Raw genomic sequence first — 23,630 nt, forward strand, 5'->3', positions numbered from 1 at the left:
TGATCACCAGCTTTCCCTCCTTAAGCCACTGGAGGACGATTTTAGTGCCATAGCAGGTCAGCACTAGGAACAGAAAAGTAGAAAGAGGAGGAAGGAAAGGGAAATGAACCCCTAGGCCTCGAATGCTCTAATGCTGTCGGGGTCGAAGAAAGTAAGAGTTCAGTCAGAGGACTGGATAGGAAAGGGTAAAGAGGGAATTAGGTATTGAATAGAGGAAAATTATACCAAATTCAGTCATTAACTCATCAAGCTGACCAGTGCTAAGTGATGAGTAGCCCCTCCCTTTAGTTCAGCTTGTAAAATTAATTTAATTATTGAAATGTTTATATGGTGAAATAATTTTAACATTTTAAAATATTCACTACAAGAATTCTGAACACTTCTAAATTTATACCAAGCATCATCATCTGTATCTAGGCTCGAGGTAACAAGGTCTAAATATTGTTTCATGTGTCTATAAATCTAAAAGTGATTTAGAATTAAAGTCATCAGATACAGTTCACTTGATTCTTCTTGTCATAAATTGACAAATATTGTTAGCTAATAAGAAAATGAATGGTATACCATTTTTTACTTATATTACGTAAAAGATTTATATTAATTTGAAATGTGAAATTAATTTATTGTATTTTCAGTGTCCTGGTATGGAAGGTGTTGTAAATGAAGATCTACCAAATAGTTGGGAATGTCCAAAGTGCTGCAAAGAAGGAAAAAATGTTGAGTATAGGGTTAGTTTTTAACTTAATATTGTAAATGTAATGTATCCACGCTATGTAAACAGACGAATTTCATTTAGTTAAATGAATTGTGAGTCTGTTGAAAAATGTTATTTTGTTATCCATTGTATTTAATTATGCAGTGAAATGTTAGTATGACGAATGTCAAAGTAACTAAATTGTTCTGTGGTTCCCCCCAGTTTACTTGAGTTTCATGTAATAATAATAATAATAATAATAATAATAATAATAATAATAATAATAATAAATACCACTATATCGAAAATAGAAGTAGATGAGGGGAGAAGAAAATTGACGCCCTCTCACATATTTGCACTTCCCATTGCATTAGTGTGCCTGTACTTTAGAATGTTATTAATCTAAATCCCAAATTGTAAAGTAAATTAAGAGTAGTCTCTACTGAATTTTTCAACATGACAGTTGTAAAATTAAACTTGTGTAATTTTTACCATGTGTTCATGCACTTATCACCTAATCAGTATATGCATTATTAAATTTGAACTTCTTAGGTTTATGTAACATATTAAATGTTGTTATTACATCACATTCATTTGGTTGCTAACATTTTCGCCATTTCAGCATCATCAGACAACAATGAATTATTACGAAATAGAATTTGAGTGAAGTCTTACATTGTTACACAAATACAACATATGATTAATCTACCGATTTCAACATAAATTCAGTATGCTAATATTAAATTCATAATACTAAATACAAATATTTACATACAGAAAACTGAATAAATCTTACAGGAGGAAGAGTTCGTCCAAAGGGCTGGATTCGGGAAGAGTACCTGAAACACTCATTGCATATCCACGTTGAATAGCAATACTTAAGCGTTGATGCAAATAAGTAATGCAATGGCTTATTAGTTTATCAGTTTTCAAGTTATTATTAACATAAAATTCATTATCTTTTAATAATTGACCGATGTGAAAAGTCCTTTGTGTAAGAGTTTTAGTCTGATTCAGCTGAAATTTTGCACAACTATATCTCACATGCGTATACATAAAATTTGCTTTGGGTTTTAACATTTAATATGTGCTTTACAGTCTACAAATTTATAACCTTTCACTTTTATTATTTCAATATAATTTTTTATTCATCCTATCAAAATTTATATGAAACAACTTAATGGACATGAAAATCGAGAGCATTTTATACACAGGAAAATGCTGAAAAATGTCACATATAAGCTTAACCCCTTACCACATTTTGGGACAGATACGGCACATACCGGTTTTATATTCTTATAACTTATAATATAAGCCAGGCCTGCAGAACTGTAGCTCTTGAGAGCGACTGCTTTCCTCCCCTCTTTTACCCCACCCACCTTTTCTACCTGTGCGGTCACGGCGTTCTAGTTACGCTCGGCTGCATCAACATTCATTCTCGGGGCGGAAGTCGATCATCCCCAATAGAAGTGGAGTGAGGCTGACGTCATAGTTCCCCTATTTTGCGAGTTCTGCAGGCCTGATATAAACGTATAATATTTGAAACTGCATACTGGGACAGATATGGCACACTGTCAATAACTGGATTTGACCATGTGTGACATCAGTTGAGAAAGATAGAGCTATTTAAGTTATTTGAATATAAAATCGGTATGTGCAAAACTGTCCTATGCAGTAAGGGTTTTAAGTATTTAGCTGCCAAAACTGCCTCTTCTGAGATGTAATGCAATAATTAGAAAGTGTGAGTTTCAAAATGTTGCTCACAACATTCCGGGGATTGACCCCAAAAAAAGAAAAGAAAAAGTGGATCACATTTTTTTTTTTTAAGAAATACAGGGTGATTCAAAATGTAAGGTCAATCGGTGAGGAGATGATTCAGGGTGAAATTTAGAACAGTGAAGTCCTTTCTCAGTTTTATTTATTTGCAACTGTTTTAGAGTTACAACAGTCAATCATTTACCCACAACTAAGGTGACTTACTTACAATAATTACTAATGTACAGTACTTTATCGGAGCAGCTGCTCAAAATGTCCTCTGTTTGCATGCAAACATGCCTGGGCGCATTCCGTTACTGCTCTGTGCACAAAATCTATCAGCTTGTTTTGTAGTCTTATGTCTGTTGCAGCTGCATTAATTCGTTGGAACAGATGATCTCTGTCTGTAATCTCCGTAGTGTACTCCTTTTCTTTCATAAAATTCCATACAAAGAAGTCAAGAAGCATTAAGTCAGGGGATTGTGCTGGCCAATCACATTTCATGGTGTGTTCCATTGTCATTCCATCATTGGTGGAAATCGTGTTTTGTATACAAATCTAGATCAAAACAACTGGGTAAATTAGTATTTATTGTAAGTATCACGATATGTAAAATAATTGTTTGATCTGTTGTAACTCTGAAACGATTGCAAATAAATAAAACTGACAAAGGACTTTCCTGCTTTGTCGCCCTGAATCATCTCCTCACCAGTTGACCTTACCTTTTGAATCACCCTGTATAACATTTTTATAGCTTATGCTTTATTTTTACTACATTCTCACAAAGACTGTTGAAAAATGAAGTCCTGTACTTTTCATTGCTGTCATCAAAATGCTCTCTGTTTGCAGTTTATTTTTAAGTTCTAAAATATTGTAATGTATGAAAAATTTGAAGTAATACTTTTCGTGGAGTTATTGAGACAGTGGCTTATGTTAACACTTGATTATGCCACTGAAACTGTCACCACAGTCTAGTATATACAGTCACGAAACTCAATACGTAGTAAATATGCACCCATAGTTAGTTGCTAACCACTAGGATCGCTAATATCTCCTCATTACAGACAATGCGAAATAGTACCGGCACAGTCTATTGTTCCTAGCACCCTCACAACTCAAGCTTCGTGACTGTATATATTAGACTGTGCTGTCACTGTGCTCTTGTCTTGTCCTGGCAGTGGTGATGACCTCCATTCGTTATGGTATGCTGACTAACATTTCCTGAGGGATGAGGGGGACCTATTACTCTTCCTGGAATGCTGCCTCCATTTCGTTGGGAAGTGACTCATGGGGTGGCATTTTATAACCTCTTTAACATCATATTCATCTCCAAAAATGTTGAAAACTTCTTTTCATAGTCATAAAACCTCTTTAATTTAATAATGCTCTCCCTAAATTTGTAGTTTTTATGAAGTGATCCGCCTCCCCCCTCCCCCCCAGCCAATGTATAAAAATGACTGTTTTCTTTTCTCTGTTCAGGATACATACAATGCAGAATTTTTTTTTTCTAGCCAAAAGTGTATGATAGTAGTTAATGTGGAGGGTAATCAGTGGCGTTCTTTTTGTCACATCCGCTAAACTAGAGAATTCCCACGGTATCTTTGAACCGTGCCATTACGTTTAGCACCAAATTTAAGTAAATATACAATCTTGCCAACATAAGAACACGACGGTGTGTGACGTCGTTGGAGGGAGAAATTTGTTTCTTTTCTCTCTCTCTACCTCCTTCGTTCTGAACATTACTGAGAGATAGCACCACTGTTAGCTACAAGATATATTTGCGCAAATATATTGAAGTAGATTACGTGACCTATTACGTGACTTAGATGAGAGTCTCGAGACGAAACGGTTTTGCTATATTTCTTTTTTTTTATTAAATGTTAAGCACAGGAACGCCATTTCGTAATTTTATTTAAGAAACAAGCCAAACAAATTATCTTTGCATCAAAAACAGATGCTCCTTAGACCAAATTATCGTATTTTATAATTGTTTGAATGCAACAGAAGCCAGAAGTCTTGCACTTGACTAATGCAGTGAATTATTTAAGAATATAGTCGCGAATTTTACTACCACCATTTCGATTGTGTTTTGTTTGGCACGGCTCGATACGGCCTGGTGACTAGTGGCCAGCAAGTAACGTCGACTATCGACATTGCTCTGCCGTGGTTATTATCCAGTTGTTCCGTCACATCATTCTCTTAAGACCTACTTGTAGTTGAAAACAGTATGATCTACCACAACCTTCATAATTCAGAGAGATCATACGTGTTACACTGTACATAGATTAAAGTGATATATAATTTGTTACAATGCTGCCAGTTCAGTACATGGCACGTACATGTAAAGGTTTTGCAAAAGTAAGAGATAACTTTAATTAGTTAATTACTCATATTTCCTTCACTTTCTACATAGTTTTAAAAATTCGGGCACTGGCTTATAACACAAGAAATGGGATTTGTTGCATCACCATGGCAATGAGTTTCTGATGATCTTGTTATCTGTGGGCACTTTTCTGTAACTTGACCTGTAAGATCGCCAGATATTAACCCAGTAGATTATTTTGTTGTGGGGCTATTGAAGGAAAGAGTGCTCTTGAGCAAACCTAAGACAACTGATGAGTTGAAGGACTCTATCGCAGACACTGTGACAGATATTCCACAATACGAACTCAGATCTGCTGTCAGCATTGAAGAGAGGCTGTTACTTGTACAGGAACAAAATGGTGGACACATACATCTACGATGAAGTTATGGTTGTGGATGATGCAAAAAATCCCATTTCTTGTGTAATATGCTAGTGCCAGAATTTTTAAGATTGTATAGAAAATGAAGAGAATATGAGCAATTAAACTTACCTCTCACTTTTGAAAAATCCTGTACTATAAGATCTGGATATTTGCATTCATTATCATAATGGTTATTCTCGAAATGTTTTCTTGAAACTTCTAAATGTATAATAAATAAAACTGAGTCATTTGTTAATTCTCTTTTCTTTTTTTATGTAGAGTTTTCTGCATGATGTTATGACCTATAATCGCTATATAGGTTCTTCAGAACAATTCAAATTAAAAAAATTTTTCATTATTTTAAGAAAATAGATTACAGTAAATATTAAACAAAAGCACCATCTTTAGCATATTCGTAATTAATTATTGAGGATTGATCGCACTCACAGATAATCCTTATCCTGTTTAATATAAGAAGTTGTGTGTGTGTGTGTGTGCGTGCGTGCGTGTGTGTGCGCGCGCGCTCTGGATTTAACAATGAAGTCATCATCCTTCTTGCTTCCCAATATTTTGATGGAAGGTCCACAAATGTCCTAAGAGTTTCACAATTAGCCAGGTGCTCCATCTCCATGTTCTCTTCTCTGGTGCACAGTAAGCATTTAGGTGAATTCAGTACTCCAATTTGATGGAGGTGTTTACTGAGGCAATCATGACCAGTAATCAATCTAAACATGGCCACGGCAGATTTTCGAGGTAGATCAGGAATTAGTTTTGGATCTTTGAATGATTCTTTCCATTTTGAATTTTGATGTTTTGCCTGTTCACTGTAACTTATTCTTTTTATGACTCGCTTTATTGATTCATATGGGAACTTGAAATTTGTTTTTAAGTTGATATAAGTTCCTTTCTTTGCTAACATATCTGCGGGGGAACCTGTAACCCCTAGAGGGTGCGTCCCCAGGTGGCGGATCGGGGAATGCCTCTCAGAAATGAGTGGTAGGAGAGAAATGAAATATCTCCCGCGGACCAACAGGTAATTATGTATGCTAGCCTGTCATGGCATAGAGATGCGTCCCACAGGAGGCAGAGGTGGGAACGGTCGGTGGACTCAAGTAAGCCCTCCTGGCTAGGTTCGAAGGACCCGCTGACCAAAGACAGGTGTGGTCCTCCTTTCATATAGGGGGTTGAGAAAGGACAGTACAACCGCCAACTCTTAAAAACATGGTGTCCTTCAATCCCAATGTTGCATCCCAAAGTAAAATATAAGAAGTTATATAGGGTTATTAAGTAACACATAGTTCAAAGTAATATAATTTCTAAATAAATTGAGCAATTAAGATGAACTAAGTAGCTATAGGTGGCTATAGATTGTGTAAAGAATGGGATTTAATTACTACGTGCTAAAGCAGATGCTTCCATTACTACGATGCAACAATTTAAACTTTGAAAAATAAACGAAGTTCGTTAGCCATTTGCTTGTCTATTCCACACATTTTCAGGTTTGACAAAATAGATTTAACATTCCAACAAGAATTGGTTTGGTACAATGTTATGAATGTGAGAAACTTCACTGCTGGATTCAGATGATTTCTGACAAATGGGTCTGAGATCTACTATGCTTTCTTGCCATGCACTAATTAATTTTGAAGAAATGAGTTCAGTTCATAATAAATGAAATGAGAAAGACCAAAAATTAGTGATACTCAGGTCTCAGAATTTTTCATGAAAGCAAAACCTGGCTGGAGGAAGCTCGCTAACAGTGAGCAGGGCTAATATGTTAAGCTAATGCTTGCAGATGCCATACAACACTGTTTTGGAAAATTGTACACTATCGCCTGAAAATGTATCTAAATAAACAGAAAAAGATATTCTACTTGATGGAAGCTGATTTTTTCTGAAAAGATATTATCTCAGATGGAAATTGAACCAGAATGGTTACCTCGAATATTGTGGACAGATGAGGTGGAGTCGATACAGAATATGGACAATGGACAATCCACATGCTCATGCTCTGACTAAATTCCATTCTTATCACATTCGATAGACTAGTTCATCTTGATTACTCAGTTTGACAGTTATATTAATTTCAGCTATGTTAGTTACTTTATAATAACCATTTACTTTTGTGTGTTACATAAGAAATCTTATCAGCAGTTAAACTGTGTAAAGCTCTGTCAAAATTCTTCCGTCTATTATCCAGCTCTAGTTATAACCAAGTAATGCCCAATGAAGTATTATATGGACTGACTCAGCTTATACAGCAAGGGAAGATTAGAAGGGAATCTGATGTTGAAATCAGAGGTGGTCTCCAAGAATTATATAAGCGATTTAACGTGTGTAATATCATAAATGAAACTGGCAACTGGGCTTATATGCCAGGGGACGTAGGCTCAAATCCCTCTCTACCAAGCCCGTGGTCCAGGAAATCTTGGGAGTTTCTCTGAGTGCTCCTTTTAACCTATAACATCCCAACAATTCATCATCATTCATCACGAGTGTAATTTGGATCTACTGCTTATACTGCACTCTGGATAATCTTTGACAAACTAAGTGGTCTGCACTTCTTGGCACTAGTGACATCTATGAGCTACTCATAGAGTCAGGGCAAATAAAGACAAGTTAAGGACCCTGCAATTGGACAATATATATACACAGAATGAAAATATCATTATTTTAGACATGGTAATATTTCTATACATTTGATAGCTTGTCTGCCTCCAGACTAGCCGGTCTGGGTTCGATTCCCCTTGTGACTATGAGAGATGGCGGTGCGCAACTTCTAATCACTAGATTGTGCACCAATATGCCTGGGTTAAATCCCAAATCTCTCCGCAGTGCATATGAAGCGAAGGCATGTGTCATTGTCAATAGTGATTCGGCCGTCAGATGGGGACATTAAGCCTGGTGGCCCCCTTGGTGCTATTCGACAGGAGTAGGCTATGTGCCGGCACCAGGTTTCTCCTTCTCCCTTCCGCATCTTCATCATGTGGCCTGCCGAAGTGGTGTACAACTAGAAAATGGATCACAGTCTTGCCATCTATCCGCAATATGCTGAATCCGAATCATATAAAGTGAAGTGGGTAGACAAAGGATACATACATATTTCTGTACATAATATTGTCATACTCGGAACTAGTAAAACATGGACTTGCTGGTGGAAAAATCGAACTCAAGGAAATTTATGAATATATCTGAACTGGTGTCACATAGGTGGTCGAAGATATTTCATTGAAAAGGCCACATTTGAGGAGTTTTTTCGAGGTTCTGCCATTTCCTCACATTAGGCATCAATATTCTCTCTGATGTCCATTACATTATCATTCCCTGATTGCTGGCTGATGATCCGTGAAAGTGGCTGGTCTAGGGACAAGCAGAGTTACCTGCTTGAAACCTGGATACTCCGCGAACCTTGGTGTGGATTGGGAATGCACCTGCATCATAAAATTTCTTTCAGATGGACGTAGTGCTAGGGTTCTTCCTTCCCCTTTAGGATAACTAACATAACAAAGCTCACCACAGAGCTTGTGTATATATCATCACACACTATCACAAAGCACCAAACAGCCAACTGAATAATAGAGCTAAACATTCATGCAATTACCTTGTTTTGACTAGAACTTTAGCCAGATGTCATTATGTATGAAGTTTCCGATAAGCAAGTTATAATCTTAAGTATATTGAATAAATTAAACAGTCTGTGCTTATCTAATATTACATTTATAGCATTAATGTTTTCAGTACGTGTGTACCATTTTCAAATGCGAATGCCTGTTACATTTAAATAGGTCTACTTAACTGTGGAATTGGAACATTCATGAACATCATTGATGCTGTTGATAAACTACATAAAACACAACTTAAGGATAAAATATATAAATCACGTGAACTATTGTTAACATGTCTATTTATATATTTTATCCTTAAATTGTGTTTTATGTGCAGTGAAACTTGTGTAATTCGAATCTGAAGGGCATAAGAAAAAATTCGAATTATGGAAAAATTCGAATTAAAAAAAAATGGTACTGCAGAAGGCAAACTACAGGTGTACTGTATGTACTATGTATTACTATAACATTTCAAGACAACAGGGTATTATAATACAAGAAAATATAGTGCTGTATAATGATAGGCCTATTACATAAATACAGTACGGTACAGTAATTAGTAAACATTTATGCACAACACATACAGTAGTTAAAAAACATACCTTACTAGGCCTTTGTTAAGTAGGATGTGATTTTAGTCTGCTTCTTTTTATTGATTTGCTGGGATACTGTAAAGTCCTCCAGTTTATTTAATGCATCAAACAGAGAATCATGCACATTTTGGTGTCCCTCAATGAATCTTCTTAGCTCTCGAAAGTGAAAGATCGGGGTTTCGCAATTTGTGAAAAGCAATGCACAGTGACCGTTTTAACTGAGTACGGTAACTGTACTTTCGAGGTGAATGACACTCCAAGGGTTGTCAACCCGCACTGGGACCACTTTCTCCGAAAAGGAGATACAATGCATTCTCGGTTCCAGCCTCCAACCCCTATGGTCAGGTCAATTTGTTACAGTACTGGCTCGTTCCGCCTTTGCCACATTTCATTCTAAAACTCATGTCCATTCTGGATTTTTTTTTCTTCGAATTAAACAAAGTTATGTTCGAATAAAAGACGATATTTATGCACTGTTTCCATAGGAAATTCAAGGGGACAAAGGAAAACTTCGAAATAAAGAATAATTCGAATTAAAAACGTTCGAATTACACAAGTTTCACTGTAGTTTATCAACAGCATCAATGATGTTCATTAATGTTCCAATTCCACAGTTAAGTAGACCTATTTAAATGTAACAGGCATTCGCATTTGAATATGGTACACACGTACTGAAAACGTTAATGCTATAAATGTAATACTAGATAAGCGCAGACTGTTTAATTTATTCAATATACTTAAGATTTTAGCCAGATGTGTTTCTGGAAGTAAACAGATTGAGATGACGACAGATGCTGCCAGTAACAGCTATCAGTTCGCTATCTGCTATTAATTAAGAAATGCATCGTATAAATTGTGAGATGCTTGAATTGTGTTGGCTGACTGGCTTTTCAAGGGCTGTACCTGGGATGGATATGTGCACTTAGGTCCTGGCCCAGTGTGTGCCTTATATACAATGATTGTTCCAGTCCTACAAGTGACCCAGATACTACTCGTGAATCTGATGCTGACAGGCATACCATCTTACCTCAGCCCTGACAGTGCCAGATCCTATCCACAGAGAGTACAGTGTAAACCCCAAGGTCCAGAGCTCCAAGCCCTTAAATCCTTTATCATCATCACAGACCCATACTCTCCCCATGACTTCACCCTAATCTATCTTTAACTATTGTAGATGATTAATGAAATGGAGGAGGAGAAGAATGTTGATGGAATGAAAGAGAATACCCCAAGAAAAACCCCATGTCTGTTTTTTTTCCACCAGAAATTCCATCATGACCAAGCTGGGAATCGAACCCAGGCTGCCTAAATGTAATTGTAATTGTATTCTTAAAATGGCCTTATCTCTAACAGGTTAAATAAATATACAAGGGCTATTCAAAAATCAACTTCCGATTGTCTACAAAAACACACAAACAATGTTACAAACTATTTATTGCCTGGAAAATGTTCCTGGATAGTGACACTATTTTCAACATAGTCGCCATATAAATTGAAGCACTTGTCATAGCGTGGAACTAGCTTGTGTATTCCTTCTTCATAAAAGGATGTCGCTTGTGTACTCAGGTTTTCACTCCGTCCATGAGCTCCTTGTTGTTATTGAAATGCTGAGTGGCTAACCAGTTCTTCATCTTGGGAAAGAGGTGGTAGTCGCTCAGCAACAAGTCTGGACTGTAGGGGGGATGTTCGAAAGTTTTCCATGTGTACTTGTCCAATAAAGCCTTTGTGTGAGCAGCAGTATGTGGCCTCGCATTGTCATGGAGAAGAATGACATCCTTGGAGAGCAATCCACGGAATTTCTCATTTCTTTTAAATTATTTAATGCATGGTAAGAAAGCATAGTAGATTCTCTGACGCATTTTTGTCCGAAATCATCTTAATCCAGCAGAAAATGAATCTAATTCAGACTTGCATGATTTTTGCAATATTGTTATCAGTGTATGTTACGTAATTTGCACCATGCACATCACTTCAGAAGCTGATGAAAAGGGCTTAGAAGTGGGTAAGAGTTGATAAATCCGCCTTGTATTCTTGACAGGGTTGAGAGCTGAATCCCATTTAACCTTTTGCCCTTAAAAATGTTATTTCTTCTCCTTAAAAAGTCATGTTGGTCGGAAATGTGTGATCTGCAAGAATAATTCGGTTATTGAATATGATCATTAAAATAATTGATTCTTATTAAAGTTGGGATATATCAGTATATAACTGGAGTATTTTTATGGGTAATTCTGGACAATTAAATAACTTCGCAAGGAAATTTAATTAATCTAAGTTTAACAAAATTTAAGAGTAACAAAAATATAATTACTGTAGCCTTGTGAGTTCGTTATACTGACATTTTGCTATACATAAAAATTTTGTGCTAGGCATGCCATCTGCAAATGTATGGCTGGCTGTTTTGTGCAACTTCTGTTCATTTTAACTTTTTAACCTTTTCAGCCTCGTCATTTTAGAGCAAGGGCGAAATCTTCTGATATTCGGAGAATGTCTGTAAGCAGTGATACAAATTCAGCATTACTAGATGCAATTAAAGTTGAAGGAATGAAAGTCGAAATGGATGCTGTAGCAGCTTTAAATACACCAGGATGTGATGATTTTGGTCGTCCACTCACACCACGGGACAATCCAAGCTCACAGCAGACTACAAACTCTACTGGAGGAGATACGATTCCTGCTAAGAGGCCAAAGATTGAGCCAGACGAAGCACTTAATGAGGTTAGTAGAGAAATATGAGCTAGAAATTCTAATGGTGCATGGCTTGGATTGTCTTGTATATATTGTCAGTACTATCAATAGATCTGTATATTATAGTGAGAGTCTTAAGGTACGGTCACACATCGCTACTTTTGCAGTGCAACTTTTGTACTGCAGCTGCAAAAGTTGTGTGTCGTGTTCACACGTAAGCCGAAAGTAGTGCGCTGCACGCTACTTTTCGTGCTGCGCAACCCGAGTGCAGCAAAAGTTGCAACTGGAGGTTGCGAGTCTGTTCACACACAAGGCGCTACTTTTGCAGCCGCAGTCATGCTGCAGGTTTCCATCTCCGTGTTGACTTCTCAATATAAATTTTGTGGTTATGTTCGCATTACTAAGAAACTCATGCGAAAACTTCCTTATCTATTATTTGCTTTTCTGTTGTATCTAGTATTCAGAAATTGACATTATTTTTACTATAAAGCTTTTAAAAACACCTATATACTTAAATGATAACCAACAATATATTCACGTAATCAATGTTGGCAACCCTCCTGTTTGAAACTACACTAGAGCAAATTAAAAAAATGAATTATATCGTCAGCAAATATGCTCAGACTGTGTTGTGCATTTAGTAACTATTAGAAATAATTTATTTTCATCACATCTAACATTAAAATATATCCAAACAATAAAAGTATCATCGGCACATTTGGGTGGTAACACTGGTTGCAACCGCAGCAAAAGTTTCAACAAAACCGATATCAAAAATGCTGCGGCTGCAACCCTGAGAACCCTGTTCACACGTCGCTACTTTTAAGCTGCGCACAGCATGGAAAAGTAGCGAGCAGCAGGTTCGGCAGCCGCTACTTTTTGGGTTTCACCGTTGTTCACACATCGCAGTACGTGAGTTGCGCAGTTTTTTGTACTGCAGCACTGCAAAAGTACCGACGTGTGACCGTACCTTTAATAGTTACTGGTATCTAGTAATAATTATCGTGCTTATACTAACATCTTGCATTCTGATATCATTTAAGGGTCAGCTAACTTCACGCTATCGTAGAGTAACGAGGTGCAATACTAAATGTTTTATCCCAGTGGGAGTTGCTTCTGTCAACATGGGATCTTTAAAGCTCCATTAGATAAGCACATTTTGCTGTTTTATAGGACTGAAAATAATATTAAGGAATTTAGAAAATCACATTCTGTTTTATAATTCAGTGTTTATTTATTTTTTTCTAAACTTGACTGCCATTTTTTCTGAAATTCATTTCGAAGCCACAATTTCATATTGCATTTTGTGCCACCCTACTTTTATTTCAAATGTTAATAATGAAGATTTAATTCAAATATTTGTTATGTTTATTTGTATAGAAAAGAAAGTGTAATGTAAAGCAGGTTAAACAGGTTTCATTGCAAATTGTATTTTCTTGCCATAGAAATATTAATGGCATTTGCTATCTCCCAATTTCCTGATTTATTTGTATTCTGAAGATGAGTATTAATGTAATTTACATTTTATAAAGCCTATATTGGAAATTGTGAATTATTATAAAAACACATTTTGTATTTCTTATCTGCTTCATTATTGTATGTACCATTGTAAATAAATTCATGAAATAAGAATAAAAGACGATGACAAACATTGTCGATCTAACAACCTAATTTCAACTATCCAGATATTACCAAAGCATCAAGTATATTTAACATTTGTCATAAAAATCTTATCTTTTCGACTGAGCACCATGCCATTGAGACATAAGGGATCACTACAATTTATTGATTAATTCTTTGCACTCTTATGGGCATTCTTCTTTCTATAATACAAATTCACTTGCATGGCTTAACAGACAGATATATTATAATTTTTAAGGTGTATTTTCTTAACTTATGAAAAGTATGATATAATTGCACGTCATCATTCCAAATGCCTACATGAATCTGTTCTGTTCCCAGTATATGAATGCTGAAGTTGGTATTGAATGTTACAACATTATAGCATAGTCAAATTTTGCCTGTCTATGCAAAGTTAAATGAACAAATGTCATGAATATTGGTGTATGTGCTATGTTACATAGGCTGGCATGTATTCTTCACCGTGCATCTCCAGTTTCAAAACAGCAGATTTAAGAACTGCTAAGGCATTTATGCTATTAGAGTTGTCAGGTGCCCTGTATTGTACATACTGTTATTGCAAGTTATCTTGAACTTTCTGAGCGGGGACAGAAGGGCAGAGGGAAGGAAGCGCGTAACGTAGGTGGAGCCAACTGAGTTGTTTGCACATGCTCCGCATCATAATCTCTTGTCAAGAAACATAGAACTATTTCCTTCACTGTGTACCAGTAGTGTTAACATGGAGCAGCAATCACAGGGTAGTAATTATGGCGAAATCACACCACTACGGAGAAAAAGTAACGCCGTTATCCACAACGGAGAAAGAGAAATTATCGCAAATATAATTAAGTGCTGCGAGGAGGAAATATTAAACAAAATAAATGTTTGCTGGAACTTCTTGATAATGAATATGAGAGAGTGGCTAAATACTCTGGCAAAAGTATTAGTTCCATGAAGAGAATTAAGAATAATACTGAATTACAACCGAATTAACCTCACACTACTCCGGGAAAGAATAGGTATGCAATGATTAGAAATTATTGCTATAAAAGTTATGTACAATAGTGTGTGTATTGAGAGCGACGTAATGAATTACTGTTGCAAGTTATTATTTTGTTATAGTCTGCAAAACATATTATTTCATTCCAGAATTAGAACTTGTGTAAAGTTGAAGTGGACGACTTGATCAACATGTTATTCGGGATACAATCGAAGAATTCTATCTTGTTGAGAAAGTAGTACCTGCGAGTGAGAAGATAATTCCGAATGGATGATGCCATTGACGAAATAATAATTAATTTTGGACCCAGCAATGATGGCAGCAATGATAGGGATATGGATTGTGTATAATTGTAAATTAATGTAAATTCAAATAATACGCCTGTAAAATATTGTTATAAGAATATGTACATATCAGCTGCAGGTGTAAGTCATGTAGACCTATATAATGTATAAAAATAGCTGTAGTAACTCTGCCATTGCCGCTCCCCAGCCCGGATGAGAGAGGAGAAGTGTACAAACGATTATATTTAAATACTTACTCATTACAGGTTAATTAAAACACAAGAGTCTAGGGAGCGTAAGCAATTCTGCTCCTCGCAATGCCAAATGAGGCCGGAAAGAGACGAATGCTATACCTGCTATGCTGAATGACATCGACAGATGTATAGGAGAGGAAGCCAATTTGCTTTCCTTAACATTTTCAGGTGTGCCGGTACTATGAACTAATCTTTCGTGGAATTTCAAATTTTTATTGTGATTAAATTTTCTTTGACATGCAGAACACTCATAAGCATACGACTTCTGGTTTATCTTTAAAACATGAGGATGTGCTTTTGATACATGTCTTCTAAGATTTCTATTATAGTCAAAGCCTTTATTACACTCCGAACAATTGAACTGTTTAGGCATGTTTATTCTGTTATTAATACATCAAAACGCACGATAATACGAAACAGCTAACCCTTTATCATTCATGACCATTCCAAAATTAATTAAAACCAGCACTATTATTCCCTAAAAGACACTTATCCTACTATATGCAAGAAGAATTCAGTCTAAGCAACATAAGCACGAAACATGTTACGTAACATTTCATAACATTATAATACACAAACTTGTAGTCTGCATTCACATCTATCACACGAATGTTATTTTTATGAGCAATGATACTCAGTCTCAACACCACAGAATTAACATGTGCGAATTTGATTAACAATGATACTCAGTATGAACACCACAGAATTACAACAGGCTCGAAAACACGACAATAAGAATAACACATGACGCGAAACATGACGTGCCAAACTCAAAGGACCATGTCCACTGTCCAGCATAGCGAAGAGCACTTGGTCGGAAAATCACAGTTAAGCTTTGAGCGCTAAGCAATTCAAACTTTCATTTGCTTCTCCTGCAAAATGTATTCCAAATGACATCCATCATTCTTGCAGTGGACACTTCAATTGTAATTAGATTTCTTTATATTTAATTATAATACAGACAATGACCGAAAATTCAGTTAGGCCTGCACGGCATTCCGAGGAGCAGTATTACCTTTTCCTCTCTTACGGCTGTCACTGTCATTCAGCATAGCAGGTGTCTTTCTGCCCTCATTCGGCATTGCGAGGAGCAGAATTGCTTACGCTCCCTGGACTCTTGTAATTAAAACCTGCTACGAAACCATGTTCTCCTCTCAAAACCGGAGTGTCGTGAGATGATAATGTCTATATTGAACCAAGTTCTTTTACAGTAGAGAGCCGTGAAGTGAAAGAACCAACGTTTTCTGAAAAGAGTCACGTTACCCGAGGGAGGGGCATCCTTGCCGTGTCGTTACGTTGATGAGTACATGCCGTACCGAGCAGTACGAAAGACGGACTTAGGGGATATAAGATTCAAGATAACTTGCAATAACAGTAGTGTTCATCATCGTTATCATCTTTTTGCAAGTATTAGGTCTTTTGGCCTGTTACGATCTCAATGGAGAATATTAGGGCCAAAAATTCTTGTCTTGTATAGACCCAATACAGAACACCCAAAATCCTGTGTTTAACATTGCATTAGATGACCTACCTTTTTATTTTTACAGACAAAAGAGATTGAACATTGTTAACTAATGCAAAGAAATTAAATATGTATGTTCATCGTATATTTGTATATATCATAAAATGTTTCCTTTAAAAATTCAGTTCAGTAATGAAAACAAGTTTAAGAGGAATGTATACATATACAGGAATATATACATATGCTCACCAGAAGATCAGTACTCTATTTCATTTGTTGCTGATAGTGAATAGTGCCAGTTTTGCTCTCAACACTTAAACGAGCGAGCTCAGATTCAAATCCTGGTTGAGACAAGTTTACTTGATTGAGTTTTTTCCCCGAAGTTTTCCCCCCCTCAACCACCTGAAGCAGAATTGCTGGGTTAACTTTCGGTGTTGGACCTTGGACTAATTTCGTTTTCATTAATAATTTCAAATTCATCTATCATCTTCAATAGTTTCAGATCAACCAGGAGATGCAGACGTGTTACTGTGATTCACCTACAGATGTCATCTGTCTGGGGAAGCTGTATAGATCTCAGTGAGTCAGAGAGACTTTCACAGTGGCGTATGGCAGATCAGGGCGCTACCAAAGCTGTGTATCTCCCTCGACAGATGGCACTGTGGTGAATCACTATATCTATGGTGCTGCGATCTTCAGGTCTATATAGGTGGCAGCAGGATGTAGTACGTGATTTACGAATAGATGCCATCGATTTGAGGAGGCTGCAGAATATCAGCATGGAGACTCCATCAGACCTGAATGCTGTAGCTGAATTGATAAGATGGTACCAAGCAGTGAATAATGTACTCGCAGGAATGCAATCTTAAGGACTTCGAATAGTCATCCTAGAATAAGGAGCTCAGAACAGTAAGCCTTAGGCTGGGGTATAAGCCTTCGGGCCCTCCTCAAAAGGGAAAAAGAAGTATTATATTACATAATATTTGTTGTCAGATGTGTAGGCCTGAATTATATGTCACTGTTAAACAGGGAAGGGGTTAATAATTTTGTAAACACATCTTTGTAATTATATTATCCTAATATCAATTCCAGATATCAATGCTGTGACTTCTAAATGTTAATAATAAATTTTGCAGATGATATGTTTCAGGGGCGATTTCTCAGGGCATGCTATGCTTGCTGCACAAGCCCAATATTTTCGTAGAATGTGTATTTCTCAAAGTGGCGTTACATACATTAAAATTTGTTTTGATTTTTGGAATACTGTGTAGGCGTAATACCATCTGCAGGTTTCACACCGCAAGTATCGCAACGCTTGCTCGTTTCTTGGAGCTACAGGAAAGACGTAGAAATAGCGAGAATATGATGTGCGCGCAAGTGCCTTCCTCCTTGGTCCGTCCTAGGCACACATGCTTCTGTTATATGTTGTTTGAAGCTCTAATCCGAGAGTTACACCAACGACCATATAACATTACACAGAACAGTATTGACAGCAGGAATGTGCTGTGATTTGTGAGTGCAATGTAATTGTATGAGTGGAATGCATGTGTTAGCTGCTGAATGCATTATTAATTCTTAAATATTAATTTGAAGTATTGCAATGAGTTCGGAATTGTGTGTTATTGAAACCTTATTATTAAATCCATTTTCCCGAAGGACTATTCAAGAGAAGACAGACATTATAGAGAATATGTGCGCTCGTTCAGTGCATCTCAATACAACAATGTGCATTGGTTGGCAGGGACGAAAAAACCAAATAAACTGTTTTGTTGGCCATGTTTGTTATATTATATCGAACTTCTACACCTGATAAGCGAATATGATCCATGACTCATAATGATTTCATAATTATAAAATGAATTATGTTGTTGTTGTCGTCGTTGTCTAATGCCAGGCGTTTGACAATAAAGTCATTTGACCTCTTGCACTCCAATATTTTTCAAAGATATTATCATGACTAGCCACTGAAGCACAGATTTTGAGTGTTCCGAACCCATTTCTTGATTTGAGTTGCACAATGGCAGTTAGGGGACTGATATATTCCAATTCTATGCAGGTGTTTGGCCAAACAATCATGGCCTGTTGCCAATCTAAATGCAGCTACAGACGATTTTCGTGGTAAATCGGGAATTAACTGTGGATTTTGATGCAGAGAGTTCCATTTTTTCCCTTGGGATTGAGTTATCAAATTTTGTTTGTTGAAGTAGATTTAATAAATCTCTTCACAGAGTAATACGTAGATTTAGTAACAGGTCTGTAAGTAGCAGTGCTGCCCTTCTTTGCTAAAGCATCTGCATTCTCGTTTCCCAGGATTCCATAATGGGATGGTATCCATTGGAATACAATTCTTTTATTGAGTGATAATAATTGAGAGAGCATTTTAGTTATTTCTGCTGTTTGAGATGAAGGTGTGTGTTTAGAGACGATTGATAGAATAGCTGCTTTGGAGTCTGACAATATAACTGCATTCCTAAATTTATTGATGTGGCATAGAAGATTCCTGAGACATTCACTTATTGCAATGATTTCACCATCAAAACTTGTTGTTCCATATCCAAGAGATCTATAAAGTGAGAAGAGACAGCACGTAACACCTGCACCGGCACCTTGTTCTCTGGAGATCAAGGATCCGTCGGTGTATAAATGAAGCCAGTTTTGTGGAGGGCACCTAATATTAATTGTCTCTAAAGACAATTGTTTCAGTATTTCAGTGTTTACTTCTGATTTCAGTATTTCTTCTGTTAAATTTAGATTATATTCTATATTTAATAGAGTTAAAGGGTTTGGTTTAATTTGTAAGTTTTCTTTTAAATTCGGGATATTGAATTTCTGTTTTAATTCTTGAACAATGGATATGAAACTTTTCTGAGTTTTCAATCTACAAGAGGACTGTATGAATGCCAATTGTTTCCTGGTAATCTGATAAGTTTTTCATATTGAATCAGTGCTTTTTCTTCTATTGTCATTTTGATGCTGTTAATATTAGTGAGGAATCTCATAGAATCTATTGGCGTTGTTTTGATTCCACCAGTAATGAGTCTGAGAGCTTGGTTTTGAACATATTCTATGTCGTTTATGAAAGGTGAAGTAATTAAAATTTCTCCGCAGTATGTCAGCACTGGCTGTATAAACATTTTGTATGTAGTGTTCAAAGTGTTCCTAGAGCATCCCCATTTCTTTCCTGCTAGTCTTTTTAGAAGGGAGAATCTTTTACAAGCTTTTTCAGAAATGTATTTCAAATGGTTGCTCCATGTTAACTTAATATCGAAAATAACTCCAAGATAATTGGATTCATAAGTCCTAGGAAGGTGTTGGCCATTGTATTGGATAATTGAATTCTCTTTCTTTTTTACCGAGTGAAAATATTTGGTAGTTACTTTTGTTTAAATTGAGTGTCATCAAATTTGATGTATGCCATTCATGTAGTTGATTTAGAGCTTTAAATGAATTATGTGGGTCTGATTATTTTTATTAATTATGAATTATTATATCCTCCCATCTTCCCCTATGAATAAAAGAGCAAGCCTAACTTTTGTGACTAGCATTCGCCACTGATATGTTTGCCTTAATTGTTCTATAACATTGTTGTGCCTCGGTCTCCGTTGATGTCCCTATGGTGTGTCGTCAATGTGTAGAGAGGGGAAATGGAAGTGACAAGAAGTCTGTAACTCGTGGATGGGGTGACGATACGACATTATGATGAAGATAAGAAAAGACTATTTCAAATAATATTTGTTTATTAACAACAAGAAAAAGATTAGCTATTTTTCCTCGGTTCAAGAAGTAGGGGAAAGAGTTTTTCGAATATGAATTGATAATTTATGAATTTGTCCTTAGACCTCGATGTGGGGGGAGAGCTACAATGTATGATAGTAAAGTAATATTTGTGTGAGAGGGAGGTAGGGGTTGCGGGAGTGCCTGGGGGAAATCGGCTTGCTCTGATGTACGATGTGCAGGGGGGGGGGGGGGGTTGACAGGATAACGGGAGATAAAGAATCAGGTAACGGTTAGTTCTCTTGAACAAAGGATCTAACAAGCCTTGGTTCGCGATTTTCCGATGGCGAGAACAAGCTCGGAGTCTTGGGATCAACACACTGTAGTACGCGACTTTCTGATGCCAGGAGCAGGGAGATTGTAGACTCTATTGTCAGAGAGTCAGTGTAGCTCAGCTCGCGACTTACCGATTCTATACCCCATTTCAGTTTGGTTGATAGGCTTTCCCCTCTACTCACACTCTCTACCATCAGTGAAGGGGAAGATGCTTCTGTCCATTTCACAAATATTCGACTAATTGACTTTCAACACAGTGACAAATTTCATTATTTAAGATTTGTACCAGTAATCTTTATTTCGGAAGTCTACACTAAGCTGAAACAGAGCTTCCGGGCTAAGATGCCGTGGTCTACTGGTGCTGACGTTACCAGACGTTTCGTCTACTTCTACGGCAGACATCTTCAGTGGTTAGGTATCCTCGATCGAAGTCTTCTGCTCGGGATACCTGTAGCAACTGATGACCTGACTGGTTGCTTGTCCTTATTTATAGCGCCGAGACTTGGTGTTCCGTTGTCGCGGCGGTCCGCGCCCGTCAGATCGTGACCTTGGACTGGCCGTGGCAAGGTCACGATCTGACGGGCGCGGACCGCCGCGACAATGGAACACCAAGTCTCGGCGCTATAAATAAGGACAAGCAACCAGGCTAATACCGTTATGATGGTTAAATAACTTGAGCTAACATATCGTCCCCAATAAATCCGTTTTGCTGATCGATGGAGTTGTAATAGAGCCAATTGGCTAGTCTACATCCATCGAATCAAGTCATTTTACCTAAGAGCCAACTGGCTAGTCTCTAAAATTGAGACATCTCATCCTGCCTAAGGTTTTTCCGTGGTTTTCCTAAGGCGTTAAGACAAATGTCGGGATGAGCCCTAAAAGAAATGGGCCACGGACCTGAATTCACTTCCCCAGACATTGGTGACGGCTCAAGATTAATGATTGTTCACATCGAACTCGGGCCCTGGCAGGGTTCAATCGTCCCCTTGTACAGATCACTGGAGTCATCAAGGAGCCAATTGGCTGGTCTCCTGATCTGAGGAAAATAAACAAAGCGCCAATTGGCTATTGTAAGATTAATCCCTACGCGTTCGAATCTTCAAACAGCCAAACTGGCTATCACCGTTTCGTGCCTAGACTTCTCCTCCATCGCGTCTCTCCTCCGGATCAGGTCGCTGTACTTCTGCCCCTCCTCCCCCCCCCCCGTATGTTGTAGCTAATCAGTTACGTCCATTTTCGGCTTACCCACTAGAAATTTCTAGCGCTCCTTGGGCGGCGAAACCCGAAGTGAGACAAGTGGCCAAGAGGCTTGGAGCTCACATATTCAGTTTTTCACAGCCCCAACTCCCCCCTTGCAAAAAGGACGTGTTTTCACGTACCTTTAAAGTTTCTCCTCCCACTTCCCCCACTCACTCATTCAGTCAGGTCATCAGTTGCTACAGGTATCCCGAGCAGAAGACTTCGATCGAGGATACCTAACCACTGAAGATGTCTGCCGTAGAAGTAGACGAAACGTCTGGTAACGTCAGCACCAGTAGACCACGGCATCTTAGCCCGGAAGCTCTGTTTCAACTAGACACCGGCCGTGAAAGCCTGCATGCTAAGATCTACACTAAGCGTTTGTATTTAATTTTCATTGCTGTTAAAATCAACTGTCACATTAAAAAGCTACTGACAGCAGAAGATAAATGTTTTCTTCACCGCTATTTGCTACTCTACGGCATACAGAATGGGACAGTCTGCACTGTGTCGTTCCCCTCTAAATGCATACTAGAAGCTGACATTCCTTCATTTAATTAATTATTAGTTGAAAATATTGTATGAACAGCACTAAAATGTATCCAAACATGTAATTGTCAAACATCTGTATGGCTGTATTTTATTATTTACTTAGTACTTTATTTAATATTTTATTTTCTCGTGTGTCCAGCTTGGGGGGGTGCAGGTATAAGAGGTAACAGGTACCATCTCTGTCGCTGACAGACTAGGTGCAAGTAGAAGGGGAAAGAAATGCCTTCGCATCCTCTCAACTTGTATGAAATGTCGTTTAGAGGGGGTTGAGCGAACAAGCCGGGTTGAGTGTAGGGTGTCGAAGTCAGAAATGTTGTGGGAGAGTATGATGAGGGGTTGAAGCAATCATAAGAGAAGACTCATGCTTAATATTACATTAATCAGTAAACACGCCTGATGTCAGAATCCAATGTTTATGCTGTGACAACATGCAGTACTTTATCGTTCATTGAGAGCAGAGCGTTGGAACAGTTTACAAGGGCTGAAATAACAGATGTGCGGTTGATTTATGGTGCATGCAATGGGAATTAACGAGGTGCTACTCGTCTTTATGTGGAGCGAGTCCACACCTGTGGAGTAACGGTTAGCGAGTCTGGCTGCGAAACCAGGTGGCCTGGGTTCGATTCCCTGTCAGGGGAAGTTACCTGGTCACTGTTCTTGATAAAGCAGGCATCAGCACATTTCCTCATCAACACTCGTCCACATTTGAATATTCCTAGCATGTCTGTAATGCATTGATGACTATTGGTAATGCATTCCCGAAGTTCGTTAACATTATCAGCAGAGCTGTAGCACATGTTAATTACGATAATTGTAAATATTTGTCACATAAAGGCAACAAGATAGTGTAAATATACTAAAAAATACAGCAACCCACATTTTGCTCTGTATCATCAGGTTTTGAAGCTATCGATTTGAAACTTTTAAGCCAGATTAAGGAAACTGTGATGAACATAACCTGTAAGTTTTAATATTATAGTGAAGATATAATAATTTTAACAAAATAGTTCTAGCGAACATAATTTTAATAAAGTATTTTAGAAAAAAATCTTGTAAAGTGGGGAAGGGTAACTGAAAACATTAAGACATCAGTCCCAACTACATAAACTAG

At 37.4% G+C, this 23,630-nt stretch overlaps 1 protein-coding gene across 5 annotated transcripts in view; it reads left to right on the forward strand.

Annotated features, from left to right (window-relative positions):
• The window catches only part of Kdm2 (Lysine demethylase 2), a 104,044-nt gene that overhangs the window by 75,061 nt on the left and 5,353 nt on the right, over nucleotides 1-23,630 (forward strand). For 4 of the 5 annotated variants that reach the window (XM_069827973.1, XM_069827971.1, XM_069827975.1 and 1 more), the window contains exons 11-12: nucleotides 636-728; nucleotides 11,813-12,088. In XM_069827973.1, the coding sequence (XP_069684074.1) occupies nucleotides 636-728; nucleotides 11,813-12,088 (369 nt within the window). The remainder of the gene's footprint in view (nucleotides 1-635; nucleotides 729-11,812; nucleotides 12,089-23,630) is intronic. The other variant, XM_069827972.1, reaches the window with a different exon arrangement.

The sequence above is a fragment of the Periplaneta americana genome, chromosome 6, assembly GCF_040183065.1.
Source record: "Periplaneta americana isolate PAMFEO1 chromosome 6, P.americana_PAMFEO1_priV1, whole genome shotgun sequence".
NCBI lineage: Eukaryota > Metazoa > Arthropoda > Insecta > Blattodea > Blattidae > Periplaneta > Periplaneta americana.